A 13,922-nucleotide genomic window follows, 5' to 3' on the forward strand; every position below is an offset into this window, starting at 1 on the left:
CGGCGTTCTAGTGACTACGATAAAAGAGCCGTAACTTATGGCTACGAATCTCAATCAAAAGGAGTTCCACCAACCTTCACTGCTGGAGAGGAAGATTTGGATCATGAAGTGGGGTATAGCAATCGGGGGGCCCATGGCATTTGCCCCCTCCTTAAATCTGGGCCTGGAAGAAGGCGTCTCGCAGCTGGTAGTTGAGAAAAAATTTATGTTTTTTATGTCGAATCATTCAATTGGGACCTAAAGCTATTCCAGTTCTTAAATATCATTAAAAAAAGCCGCATTTTCTGAGCAAAACTTCAAAAAAAAGTTTATCGTTTTCCTTCGATTTTAAGACGAAAAATAAAAAATTGCTCGAAATTTAGGGCATTCCGAGCAGTTTTTTATTCTTCATTCAAAATTTGAAGGACAACGATAAACATTTTTTAAAAACAAGTTTTGCACAGAGAGCTGCACTATTTCAGCTGATAAAAAAATTAGAAAATCGTGTAAAACTTTAGGAACCAATTGACCGCCACAATTTTTTTTTTGCTTAGTGTAGAATTTTATAAGAAGTAATTCTTACTCTACATGCTCAAATAAACAAATAATAAATAAATATAATATATTTATTCGTAAATTTAAAGATAAGTTGAAAAATAAAATTCATTTACGTACCTCTATATCTATACGGATTTTGATTCACTCCTGTACGGTCTTTAATCCAGTCTATATCGCGTGCGTGCGGATTTCGATTCAAAAGTGTACGGATTTCGATTCAGACGAAAAACTGCGTACGGATTTCGATTCAAAACATGCTCTATTCAAACATGATTTTTTCGAGTTTCAGAGTAGTTTAAATCATTTCGCTTGAAAATAGTGATAAAATATAAGTAGACCTATAAGTTAACATGTCAGTTTAAAGCAATATGTAATTTCTTGATTTTATATTGACCGTTGAAGATTATCATGTGCTAAAGTGTACGGATTTCGATCCAGCACGGTACTTGTCGAAAAAACTATTCGAAAACCACAAATTTAATGAAAGAAACTAAGCACGTCAAAACTGGATTGAAGTTAACAATGGTCGACAAAAGTGAAAAAAAATGCCGTGAAGCTTAGAACATTTGCTCTAAAAAGATTATGATTTTCAACCATTCCTGTAAATTTTGATGCCCCTTTTTTGAATAAAAGTGCGTCATAAGGTAACAGATTAGAGGGGAACTGTACAAAACACCAGTTGAACATTTCACGCAATTTACAGTCCTTCTAATAAGTTCTAAGCGACCAAAACGTGTAGGGTAATTGTAGGATCTACACACCTAAAACTGGATCTCGAGCTCGGCTGAAAAAAAAATACGAGTTCACTCGGCAACTTGGGTTTCAACCGATACTTCAGAAAAAAAGCCGGTTACCGAAAGTCGTCAGATTATTTTGCCGAGACTTCGCCAAAAAAACTAAGCTTGATGAATCTCGTCTGAGCTTTTTGCCGAATTTATCGTTAAACACTGTTGATACCGAGGTCAGCAAAAACATTACTGATATCTCAGCACGAATTTTTTTTTTTGTTGCCGAGTTTCGGCAACACAGCTGTCATTCTCAAGAACGAGTTGGCCGCCATTTCTCTGTGTTCAAATTAGTGCAATTGTGTTAAGTACGAGCACACAGGAAGCAGATAATAGTTTTGCTAAAATTTGTGCAAACAATAGATGTTCACAAACTGGAAGTCGAAAGAGTGTAGGACAGATTCGTGCGAACTGGCAGGAGTGTAACTGTAAAACTCGTGCAACGCTTCAGGTGCAAATGAGTACCAAGCGAAAGAAAGCACGTCATAATAGAATTAACGCAGTTCAACAGTGACTGTAAGAAGAGAACGTGAATATTCCGTAAATATTTAGTCCTCAAATTGAATAAATTTGCTCACTTACCAAAACTCATCTTATAATTTATCTTTTGAAAGAAAACTACTGAATTCTCTCGAAATTATTCTCTGCGGTTGGATTCCGCTGGAAAATCGCCTCTATACTGTGCCGAAACATTCAGCTCATATAACCGAAAGGTCGTTAGACCTTTCCCGAAATTCTCGGCAAAACTGATTCAGCCGAGATGGTTGCCGAACACTCGGCTGTCCAAATCTCGGCACAAATAATGCCGAGAATCGGCGATTTTTTTTAAGTGTGTATACAATGTACGTTTATGACGAAGTTTATTCTCAAATACTCGATTTCAATGTTTTTTTTGATAAAAATTACCAATGCTACCAAACAAACTCGTGGCCAATACGCACCACAACAAAGGCCATTATGATCCAAAGTAGAAAAAAAATTGCCATAAAGCTCAGAACATTTGCTCTAAAAAGGTTATAGCTTTTCAACCATTCCTGTAAATTTTGATGCCCCTTGTTTGGATAAAAGTGCGTCAAAAGGTCACAGAGTAGAGGGGAACTGTACAAAACTCACCAGTCGAACATTTACGCAATTTACAGTCCTTCTAATAAGTTCTAAGCGACAAAAACGTGTAGGGTGATGGTAGGATCTATATAATGTACGTTTATGACGAAGCTTATTCTCAAATACTCGATTTCAATGTTATTTTTGATAAAAATTACCAATGCTACTAAACAAACTCGTGGCCAAGACGCACCACAACAAAGGCCAATATGATCCAAAGTAATACTAATATGCCCCTAGCAAAAATCAGCACGCGGAGTGAGAAGCGCTTAAAGTCCCGGAAGTAAAATCAAATACAATGAAACATATTCTAAGTTGTCAAGCAATCTTCTGCAAGCGCTTGAGAGTGAAATTGATATATTCATAGTAGTATAAATTCCAAAAGTGTGAAAGTTAAAGGAACCACATTTTTTGTATTATTGGCAAGTCAGTTAACCATAAAAGCCTATATAAATTTCATGATTTCGCATTCGCATCCGGATCATACCATGCGGATATTGAAAAAATATTTCGCTTCATAAAATTTTGTAGAAAAATTTTGCTTGGTGTATTTACTGCTTGCTTAAATAACTTTTGCACTGGGGAGGGACATGGTCATGTGAAATAAGCAAAATAAAGCATAAGGAATGCTATGGATATCCGCATCCGCATCCGCATGAAAACTAACATCCGCATCTACATTTGCATCCGTAATCACATATCCGCATCACATCATAATCACATCCGTAACATCCCTGTTTTGCACTATATAAGCACTACTAATGTCGTTTTCGTTTTCGCGGTGCAGCTACACTTTTTCCGAACTATACTTTGCAGCTTCAAATAAAACATTTTCAGTGTCGTTGCATTGGTATGCGTCTTGGGGTAAAACACTATTGATATATCGCGAAATATTTCCTCGTTTCTTTTCATTTCATATGTCCATCCCACAAATGTGCTGAAAAAAATATCATCTGACACTTTACCACGTGGAACGAGAACCAAAACAAACCAGTTTTGACACATACGTGTGAATGTGTTGGTAACTTCCTACAGTACACTCTGCTTTTTTCGGGTGTCGTCAGGGACAGAAAAAGGGTAGTCCGAAAAGTCAAATAACACTACCTGTGTTTTATATAGTACAAAAAGTCACGTGCTATGATTATGCTCAAACTGTTAGTGATATAGAACTTGAAAATTTAAACATAATCTCGTTTTACACACTAAATCTCAAATAATGTTAATTTGTAATGTGTTTCAACTGGAGATTTATTCGCCAATCAAAACATCGAATATAAAACGAGAAATTACCAAAAATGTCCCAAACTCCGTAAGTTACACAAAAATGAAGCATATCTTCTAAGAGCTGTAATTTATACTTGGATCGGGTCCGCCTTTTGTTAACGTGAGGGAAAGTTCAACTTGGGGGTGGGAGGGATTCTGAGAATAAACTCATGCGTGAAAGTTCCTCTAACATCGGAGGTCTGACTCTATTAAGATTCGAAGTCATGACCAATCGCTTGTCATTTCTTCATTGCTTAGTAGCAAAAAATGATAAAAAGTTTCATGGTCGAATTTCCGTGAACAACGAACCAATGAGGCCGTTCAATAATTACGTAAGCATATTTTTTCATTCTTCAAAACTACTGAAATTAAGGGGTAATATCTACCAGAAAATTTTTTTTCTTTTCATTTTTTTTTTGGCTTAAATCATGCTAAAACTATCCTATAATCAAAATCTACATCGCCCAAGTACTGATTTTAACTCAAAATTCGTTCAAATCAATTTTTACCGAACAACTTTCATGCCCCAAAAAACATTTTTCGTTTATTTTAGCGATGCTCGTTTTTGTTTTTAATTTCGAGGCTTTGTAAACTAGTAGAAGTTACCTATGATCGATATCGTGTTTCAAATTTGTAGTATAGAGGTCGCTGCATCAAGTTTCGACCATTACAGCGTCTCTACAGCACGTGTTCACTCACAAATCCCATTTGTTTACTCTATCAGCCGTTCTCGTTGTGTACGTTCTTTGTTTGAGTTTTTTGATACTTTTTAACTATGAGTTATACTCAAAAGTACTTATATATGAGTGACAAGTTTGAGTTTTGCGTGGGATCGGACGCCAACCGCGTCAAAGTCACAGAGCGTCGCATGTCTGATACCGCGAAAGAGGGTAGGCGCAGCCTTAGATCAGATAAAAAAAGGAAGAAATCAAAATCGGCGAGTAGTAGAACTGAAAAAGTTTACATCCGAGTGACTTGAAATTTTAACTGTAGCTTCTTCATTAGATTATCTAGTGAAGTACACACGATTTTAGCGATTGATTAACAACAACTAAAGTTAGAATTTGTATAATTTGTATAATTTATTGAAATTTCATCTGACAAGGTATTTGTCTTAATGAATAACTTAATACTAACACTTAGTCAATAAATAATCACAAAATCAATTTACGAGCACGAAGTCTGTTTTTAAAAACTGTTCCAGTAACATTGAAGTCAAACGAATCTGCAACCGTATTGAAGCTGGCCGACATAAAGCGTATTGGGTCAAACTGACCATATTGCACATTACCAATCAAAGTCGTTTTTTTTTTTGTCGAAACAGAACTTTTTTTTCATACCGTTGCCATTTTGCGAAGAAAAATTCTAAAAATATAATCATGTGTACTTCACTAGCGACATAGATAGTGAAAAAAATTTTGTTTTTTTGTTATAGGTGGACTTGGGCACGACTTCTGCAAGAGTTGCTCAATGCAATGACTTATTATTTATATACCTTACCTTACATCTCAAATGTCCTGTAAAAAAATTCATGAAAAAAGCCTTGTTTTTTGAGCATTTGGTAGATATTATCCCTTAATCTTCTTACACTCAGATTTAATGCTCGAACACGTCAAAAGCCAAAACACGTTAAAATACCGTGGTTATCCAATAAAAATTGACATGGGTCGACATTATAGAATGATTAGGTTCGTTTATTGGTATTCATATGTAAAGAGCGTGCGATTTATTTTCAGTGTACAGTTGCATATTATCTCAAAAGTAGAAAATATGCTGCTTAGCAAAATATTTTTTCAACTATAGTGATCTCCTGCTTACTTAAGTGATTAAACAAAGCATTATCAACAGTGATTCTAGTATATTAGGGTAAGGTGGGGCAGGATGGGACAGTACCGTGTTTAAGTGTGAAATCACTTTTTTGTGATGACACTAATTTTGCATGATGCGTAACGTATTTTTGACTAAGTATCACGTGTTTATAGTTCGTATTTGCATATTGCTTGTTTTTAAAAAATGAAATATTTTTTCGCTAAGTTTCTTAAGCGATTCACACTTTTGAAAAAACGTGTAATCTCGTCGTACGCTATATAATTTGAAGTGAACCTTTATTGCAGAAGCAGTTTTGCTCATGATGTACTAAATAATATGGTTTTCAGCATAAATGCTGCAGAAAGTAATCGTCGAGAAAAATTTTACCCCTTCGGCGGTATAACATGGACAAGATGACCCTTTTTTTTGTTATCTTTGAAGAGAAGACATTTTTCTTGCCATCCGTAAAAAGTTTATTGAGATTTAATCATAATTTTGTGCTGTTTGACAGGGTGACACATTTTACCCCTTCAAATGACCCCACTTTTTCTAAAAATTCTGTAAAAGCGAACCAAGACTTGACTTTTGTTATTTTTAGCGTATTTTAATGAAATATAACTTCAATATAATCATCTGTAAAATGGACCGAAACTAACATCAGTTAGGAGATATAGAAAATTTGGCTATGTGACCCATCTTGCCTCATATCACCTCAAGTGCTCATTCATGGAGAGCTGCAATAAAATCGCGTTGGTTTAAAAAATCTGCAGGCATATACCTAGGTATTTTTAAGTCGATTAGTATATTTTTTTCGTCAGTTCCCAATTTAAAAGTTTCGAGAGCAATGGTCGCCCTCTCCTAAGTGAAGTGATTAAAACTTGTTTATCTATGAGTTGATGATCTTTACTCCTGGCAACCTAATTTTAAGTTACTTGAAATATTAATGCTGGAAAGATAGTCTGCATAAACTTTCGATAAACGTTCGATATGACTCTTTCCTCTAAAATTACGTAACGTTGAACGACCGGACCCCCCAAACTTCAAATTTTGAGCAAAATTACAGTTACGTAACTATGTATCTCAATTACCCCCTCCCTCTATGTAACAATAAGTAAAGGCCCAAACACAACGGATGCGTTTGCGTTGCGTTGACGTTGATTTGACAGGAAATGTATGGGCTAACTGTCAAATTGCCGCAAACGCAGCCGCAACATACCTATTGTGTGCCTTCACGCAGACGCGCTTGGCAATGCTCGGTAATAATTAATTGTGCGTTCAAGAATAACCAATGCCTCAACCAAGAGAGGATATGCTAGCTCAATCGTAAACTGAGATTCAGCCGACCATTGCAGAATGAAAAGATAATCTAACAAATGAAAATCTTTTCTCTGATGTGTGCAACCGTCGCTAAGCTGTTACCTAGTGCATAGAATACTGCACTACAATGCCATTGGACGCCGAGTGTGAATGCGAAAGGAAAAATCAAAACGGTCGATAACAAAAACATTGTCTCATTTACTGTCTCCTATCTGTTATTTTTTGCTGCCGCGTTTTTATATGATAGTAGACACACTTTTCTTGCTAGCATGTGTGTCTATGCTCTCTCACACGTGAAATGTGTGAAAAATAGTAGCATGTAATAACACACCAACCAAGCCGAACTGTTATTGTGTATGATAGGTATGTAATATGAAATAAGCATGAAAAAACCGACAAGCGTCTATGCGGTTGTGAAAACATCATCGAAGCAATCGCCGGTATTTAATCACGATTCAAGCATAACTAATGATGGAACCGAATGACGGTAATTGTGACCTTGCATTGAACCTCTCCTCTGGTGTCTCAGTCATCCATATATAGTTTGTTTTCAAGGGCGCCACACTGCACCGGTTTTAAATGTTGTGGTTGTGATACAAATTATGAAATTCCTCTTCCATACTCTACATTGCTGCGTTAATCCACAAACCTTATTCAAAGTTTTCTTTAATTTTGTAAATTTGCATTCTTTTCGATGTTTTTCGTATATCCTGTATACGCCACTGGACGTTTGGGTGCTCTGTATATGGCAGACACTTCAGCGCTGTTAAGTGCTGGTGATTGCACTAATAAGCGTGTCAGGAATGCCCAGCATCGCGTGTTCAACTAGTGAAAGCTTTTTTTTTTAATGTACACTCATACTATGTTTCTTGTTGTTTTCTCTACGTTTTCTTCTAGCAGTGTTGGGCGGGTGCAGTTAATATTGGCCACGGAAACGAAGTTGCGCTGGTGGAACCTGGCAGCCACGATGGCGGTGCAGCAGTACTGTCTGCGTTGGAACAATCACCAGCCGAACTTTATCTCCGTTTTCTCGACCTTGCTGCACAATGAGAGCCTGGTGGACGTCACCCTGGCCGCCGAGGGTCGACAGCTGCAGGCTCACAAGGTGGTACTCTCGGCATGCAGTTCTTATTTTCAGGTGAGTTTGAGAGTTGCGATATGAGAGGAAGGTCATTTCAAGTGTTAAGTGATTATAAACGGTGGGATCAGATCTTCTGAACATTGTTAATAATTGTATTAATTGTAAAGATACGTGTATCAATTTTATCTTTTCTAACCTCTTTTTATTCCAGTCCCTTTTCACTGCTAATCCCTGCCAACACCCGATCGTGATTCTGAAAGATGTACAGTACAACGATCTTAAAACGATGGTGGACTTTATGTATTACGGAGAAGTAAACGTGTCCACCGAACAGCTGCCACAGGTGCTAAAAACAGCTGAGATGCTGAAAATAAAAGGGCTAGCTGAAATGCCAGATGCTGCGGCGGTGTGTAAAGCCGATACTAGTAAACTAGACCATCCCGATCTGGTGGGTGCCGGCCTTGGGCCAGGTGGAACTGGCGGACCAGAGTCGTTATGGGGCAGTGCGGAATCTCAGCAGCAGCAAGCTGCTGCCCAGCAGCAGCAACAACAGCAGCAAGTGCAGCAACAGCAATACCATCAACAGCTACAGGCCCAACAAACCCAACTGCGAAGGACGCCCTCGCCCACCACTAATATGTCCCCGGCAGCGCGGCGAAAGCGGCTGAGAAAAACGTCCACTGGTTCGGGATCGCTCTCTACTGAACGGATGCAGCAGCAACAGCAGCACCACCAGCAGCAACAACAGCAGCAGGAAGAACACGGTACCAATAATGATGGAACGATAAACCTCGTACCTCATCTGCACATACAGCAACAGGTTGATAACATATCGTACAGTACTAGCCATAGTGCTTTGGCATCGTTGGCAGGAGCTGCCGGTGGATCCGGTAACAATATCCGAATAATCAAGGAAAGTCCTAGTTCCGACGTCGAACAGCAGCAGCATGAATCATCACAAGAGAGTGTGGACGATACAGGACATCATATTCCGAGCATAATTGTGAGTATAATGATACAAATTTATGTCAATGACATCTTTCGTTGGCGACTAATTGGTTGTCCTCTTTTTATGTTTTTTTCACTGTGAGGCATGCTGCGTACAGAAAACGGAAGACTTAGGAGGTGTGGCGCAAACAATACCGATGGATATTTCCGCAACGTCGGGCAATGTTGCATCGGTGAATATTCCCCAATCGCAATCTCAGCATAGTGGTGAGTGTTTAAATTTTCCTATGCTTGTTTATATAAACCTCCTTCCTCTACGGAGAACCCCTATGCAGAATTTATTGTCGAAATTAAACACAGCTCGACAATGATATTTAGTGCTTCCCGGTTTAGCTGTTAGATTAAACTCTGTATATATATCTAGCTCATTCTTTGAATATGACGCCATATGGCATCAGCTAACCTTGGTTGTACTGCGAAATTTGAATCATTTCTGAATTATAACGATTTTCAGCTAACGAATAGTACGATCTTCCCCATTAAGCTTTGACACAGAGTTCGAGTGAAGAACAATAACAGGGCAGTTATTACCATAATTTTGCAAATTGTCGTGATTTTAAATAAACATATTCATAGCACTTAAAGACGGGTCTACTACGAAAGGCTGAAACACGAAAGGCTGAAATCCGAAAGGCTGAAATCACGAAAGGCTGAAAGCTACATAAGGCTGAAAATACGAAAGGCTGAATCACGAAAAGCTGAAAAATCATAAGGCTGAAATTCACAAAGTGCATTTCTAAAAAAACACTCGCAGCCTACGGCCGATTCGATTGTCCGAGATGTATGCTGTCCTTACTCGCTATCGCTCGTTCGGACTAAACTAGGGGATCACCCCTACGAGTCAGTAGACCTAGGAAAACGAACGTACCTATACAGAGGTGATTTCTGCGGGGGGGCTGCCCCCCCCGCAGTGGCCGGCGCTTCCGACGGCGGGTCGCCGGCGCACACTCGCGGCCTTCGGCCGTCTCGCCCTGAATCATCTAGGAAACGTGTACAAGAGTCAAGTGTGTATAGATTCAAATGTTGCCGAAAATTGATTTTCCATTGCACAAACCAATTAATACTCAAACATTGAACTCTGTCACCTTATAAAGGTTTGTTATCCATGTGTCCGAATTTTTCAACGATTATGATTCAAGTTATAAAAGTTTCAGCCTTTCATGTTTCAGCCTTTCGTTCATTCAGCCTTTTGTGGTTTCAGCCTTTTGTGCATTCAGCCTTTCGTTATGAAACATACTTTTCAGCCTTTCGAGTTTCAGCCTTTCGGGTTTCAGCCTTTCGGGTTTCAGCCTTTTGAGTTTCAGCCTTTCGTTACTAACCCCTTAAAGACCTAGGCATTTTCGATTCGGAACTTGATCGGTAGCTCTCTGACATACGCTTCGCAGTCTTATTGACTCTAAAGTCTTTTCCCAGCTGAGATTCAAACATACGGTTGGTTGATTTGTTAGACCGGCAGAGCGTACCTCGAGGCTAACTAGGGAATTAACATAGAACACATATTTTACGAGATTGGCCACATTTAATATCACATAAGCAAAAAAATCACACTGTCAAAAACTTACACCTAGCTAAAATGCTGTTCAAAAAGCTGCCGCATGGAACTGGTAAAAAAATTATTCACTTAAGGGGAAAGTCCATGCTCGAATTTGTCAATTACTTGTGAGTTTGCACCGCTAGCGCATGCATAGAGCAGCAATTCGAGCACCATTCATTAGGAAGCTGAGATTTTTATGTTCAAAATCGTCAAGTGAAAAGATTCCTAACCTCAAAATTGTATGGAAAAAGCCACCGATCAGTTCCACCCTAATCTAAACCGACTTTCGAACTTCCCGCAAGTGTATCATGTGTTGCTTATGCTTTCTTTCCACGTGGTTCACCTTGACTCAACCTTATGTATTATAGCTATGACATCTAACAAAACATTATTAAAACCTTCATTAAAAAATACGTTGGTGGGTTGTTCTTGACCCGTATATATTTTGTAACCCATGGGGAAATTGATGAAATATGGAAAATACATTTTATTCGAATCGTCTTCTTCGTGAAATTAAACAGATTCTTTATTTTCTATTGCGAATTCGGAAACATATTCGTTATCACTACCAGCTCTTCATCACTCGACTTTTCTAAAAACGCATAATTTCTTCATTCGGTATTTTTTCTGATCGACTCGAAATAGAAAGAAAACTCCGTTTGAAATAGTGTTAGAAAAAGCTCTATGAGTGTAAACAACAAAATTGTAATGAACTACGGAATGCCATATTCATGAAAACCATACTACCGTTACTAACACGCAAAGATTCATGAGTAAGAATCCCCAGGATATCGATTACAACGGTGACGGAATCGTGAAAGGAATCGCAAACACGATCCGGAGGATTCCCACTCACGATTCTTATTCAAGAATCCTGGAGCCATATACAGGGCATTCCTGAGGATTCTTTTTTCAGGAATCCTTTTCGTGGACGCTCACGAATTCAATGTGAGGAATCCTAGAGAATCTACCCCGTCACATTGTCGAAACGACCCAGTCTAACGAAAAGTTCCAAAATCAAATATCACTACTGCTGTCCAGCAGAAAACATGTGAAGGTAGTTTTTTTTCGATACCTCAACTGCCAAATATCATTTACTGCCTATTTAGAAAAAAAATGTATCTGAAACGACCTCAACGTAGGTCTACGGTTAAAAAAAAAACGAATAAAATAAACTTTATAGTTTTGTGTCAGTTCAGATTTTGTAGTAGGAGTTAGGTATTACGTATCTCATATTAATTTTCTCTTGTGAGCAATACAGAGAGGCATCATCATTCGTAGTTTGTGAAAAAGAGAATAGCTTATATTTGTGCGTTTCAATGAATGAATTTGGTTGTTTTTTTCGGGCGATATTTTTCTATTATGCATCCTATTGAAAATCTTAAAAGTTCATAAAATCTCGTAACACAAATTTGGTACTTTTTACGTGTACTAACGAAGTTCACACGGGTTTCCTGGAAACGTTTGCAGGAAATTACAAATTATATACAAATTATTATATCGTACTGTATTCCAGTGGCTTGCTAAACCAGGAAAATCCAGACATGTTAGGAAATTAATTTTTCTCTTAGAGAAATCAGGGAATATTTACCCTTTAGTGCCCAGTGCGGCCTTTGGACGGTTTTCAGTTCAACCACTAAAAAGCTCCAATAAATACTTAAAAAATGTTTATTAGGATTCATAGTGATTTTTCCGAAGTCCGTTTAAAAACTAATTTGGGCACTAGAGGGTTAAGAAAAATGGATAATATAATCAGACAAAAATTGAACGAGCTGTTGCATCAATGTCTCGAGAGACAGCGTCAAATCAGTAACGAATATTAGAACTATCCTTTACAATAAATATGACCTAAATATCAGGGAATTCAATTTTTATTTCAGAAAATGTCAGGGAAAAACAAGAATTTCAATTTTGAAAAACTTTTCGCCATTCTGTAAACATTCCATATATTAGAAGTTATGTTGTTACATTGAATCATAATTTCAAATAAGTGCATCGTAACTATTTATTTTTTCTTTTCAGTCATCATTATCTTTCATTAACTTTATTATGTAACATAGTTCGGGCGTCTAATGCTGGACGCATTAACCTAATTAAAACAGATTAGGTGAACATTGAATTTCAAACTTTTGACTCGAAATGAGTAATTGAAAATAATCCTTTTTAACTCTAATTAAACTCTAATTAAACTCTAATTATCTAGCTGTCTTAAGAATATATAAAATATTGCTAACCGCAGAGAATTATCAATAAAAAAAATAAAATGAATCTGAATTGTCGCCATTCGGACGCCATTAGGGTGATAGATCCCCTGCAAAACAGATGCTAACTGCTTAAAATGACGGGTGACAACTAAAAATTTGGAATTTTTTTGAGGCTCTTTTACTCCACAACGAACACGCTCAGAGAGGAATAAAAGTATGTATATGTAAGCTCTCTCCTTTTTATCAAATATCTTAGAATAACAATATAGTTCACTCTGGAATTTCCCATATATTTCCGTGAAGACAGACAGGGAACACCCCCTCTTGTGGTGGAAAAGGTAACTAAACTCATTGCACAGTGGTACAGTAAGGCAATTTAGCGGACATAAGCTTTTCGTTGCGATTTTGGTTTGTGGTTTAAAGCCATAGTTTTTGTAAAAAGTTGTTTCTTATACATAGTCCTCTTTTTATGTGCGAATGAAAATTAGGGTGGTCCTAAAATCAACGAAATAAAAACTAACTTGTTTTTTTTCGCATAAATAGTTGTAAACATTCTTTGGCAAACTTGTAGACCAACTAATTCTAAGTAACTTTGTAAAAAAGCTTTTTTGGAGACATTAACTTTGGTTTCCAAAAACAGTCTTTTCGCTCTATTTTTTCAATTCAAATTTAAAAGCAAAGTTTTCTTCGGTAACTTTAATCAAAAATACGCCAATTTTGACGAAAAAACATTGTCGATATATTGTACAGATGAAGAGTTTTCACTTTTTCTATTTTAAAAATAGGACCTTTTGATATATTGATGTCTCCGTTTAGGGCAAACATAAATAATATTTTTTGGAATCATTTGAAAGAACAAATATTGTATAAATATTGAGAAGAAATACCACAATTTGCTTAAAATTAGTTGATCTACAAATGTGCCGATGAATGTATACATTTATTTCTGCAAATAAAATAGTTAGTTTTTTTATTTAGTCGATTTCAGGACCACCCTAATTTTCATTTGCACATAAAAAATAGACTAAATATAAGAAACAAGTTCTTAGAAAAAAAATTACTCTAAAACCACAAAATCGCATCGAAAAACTCATGTCCGCCTACATTGCCTTACTGTACCACTGTGCATTGTTGTTGAATTTCTGTGAGCGTGTGACATTCTCACACACGAAACTGAATTTACTCAATTTCAGATTTAGTTGACTCAATTTCATAATTTCACAGAAAAAAATATGTTGCAGATTTCGTGCGTATATTGTATAATAAAATAGATGTAGCTT

At 37.1% G+C, this 13,922-nt stretch overlaps 1 protein-coding gene across 6 annotated transcripts in view; it reads left to right on the plus strand.

Annotated features, from left to right (window-relative positions):
* LOC129725810 (longitudinals lacking protein, isoforms J/P/Q/S/Z) overlaps positions 1 to 13,922 on the plus strand; it is an 83,024-nt gene that overhangs the window by 9,209 nt on the left and 59,893 nt on the right. For 3 of the 6 annotated variants that reach the window (XR_008728178.1, XM_055682053.1, XM_055682050.1), the window contains exons 2-4: positions 7,716 to 7,953; positions 8,108 to 8,899; positions 8,988 to 9,111. Coding sequence is in view for 5 of the 6 variants with exons in the window: in XM_055682053.1 (XP_055538028.1) it covers positions 7,783 to 7,953; positions 8,108 to 8,899; positions 8,988 to 9,111 (1,087 nt within the window). In the remaining variant the exon portion in view is untranslated. Of the gene's footprint in view, positions 1 to 7,712; positions 7,954 to 8,107; positions 8,900 to 8,987; positions 9,112 to 13,922 lie in introns of all 6 variants that reach the window. The other 3 variants (XM_055682055.1, XM_055682052.1, XM_055682051.1) reach the window with 2 other exon arrangements.

Source organism: Wyeomyia smithii, chromosome 2 (assembly GCF_029784165.1).
Source record: "Wyeomyia smithii strain HCP4-BCI-WySm-NY-G18 chromosome 2, ASM2978416v1, whole genome shotgun sequence".
Lineage (NCBI taxonomy): Eukaryota > Metazoa > Arthropoda > Insecta > Diptera > Culicidae > Wyeomyia > Wyeomyia smithii.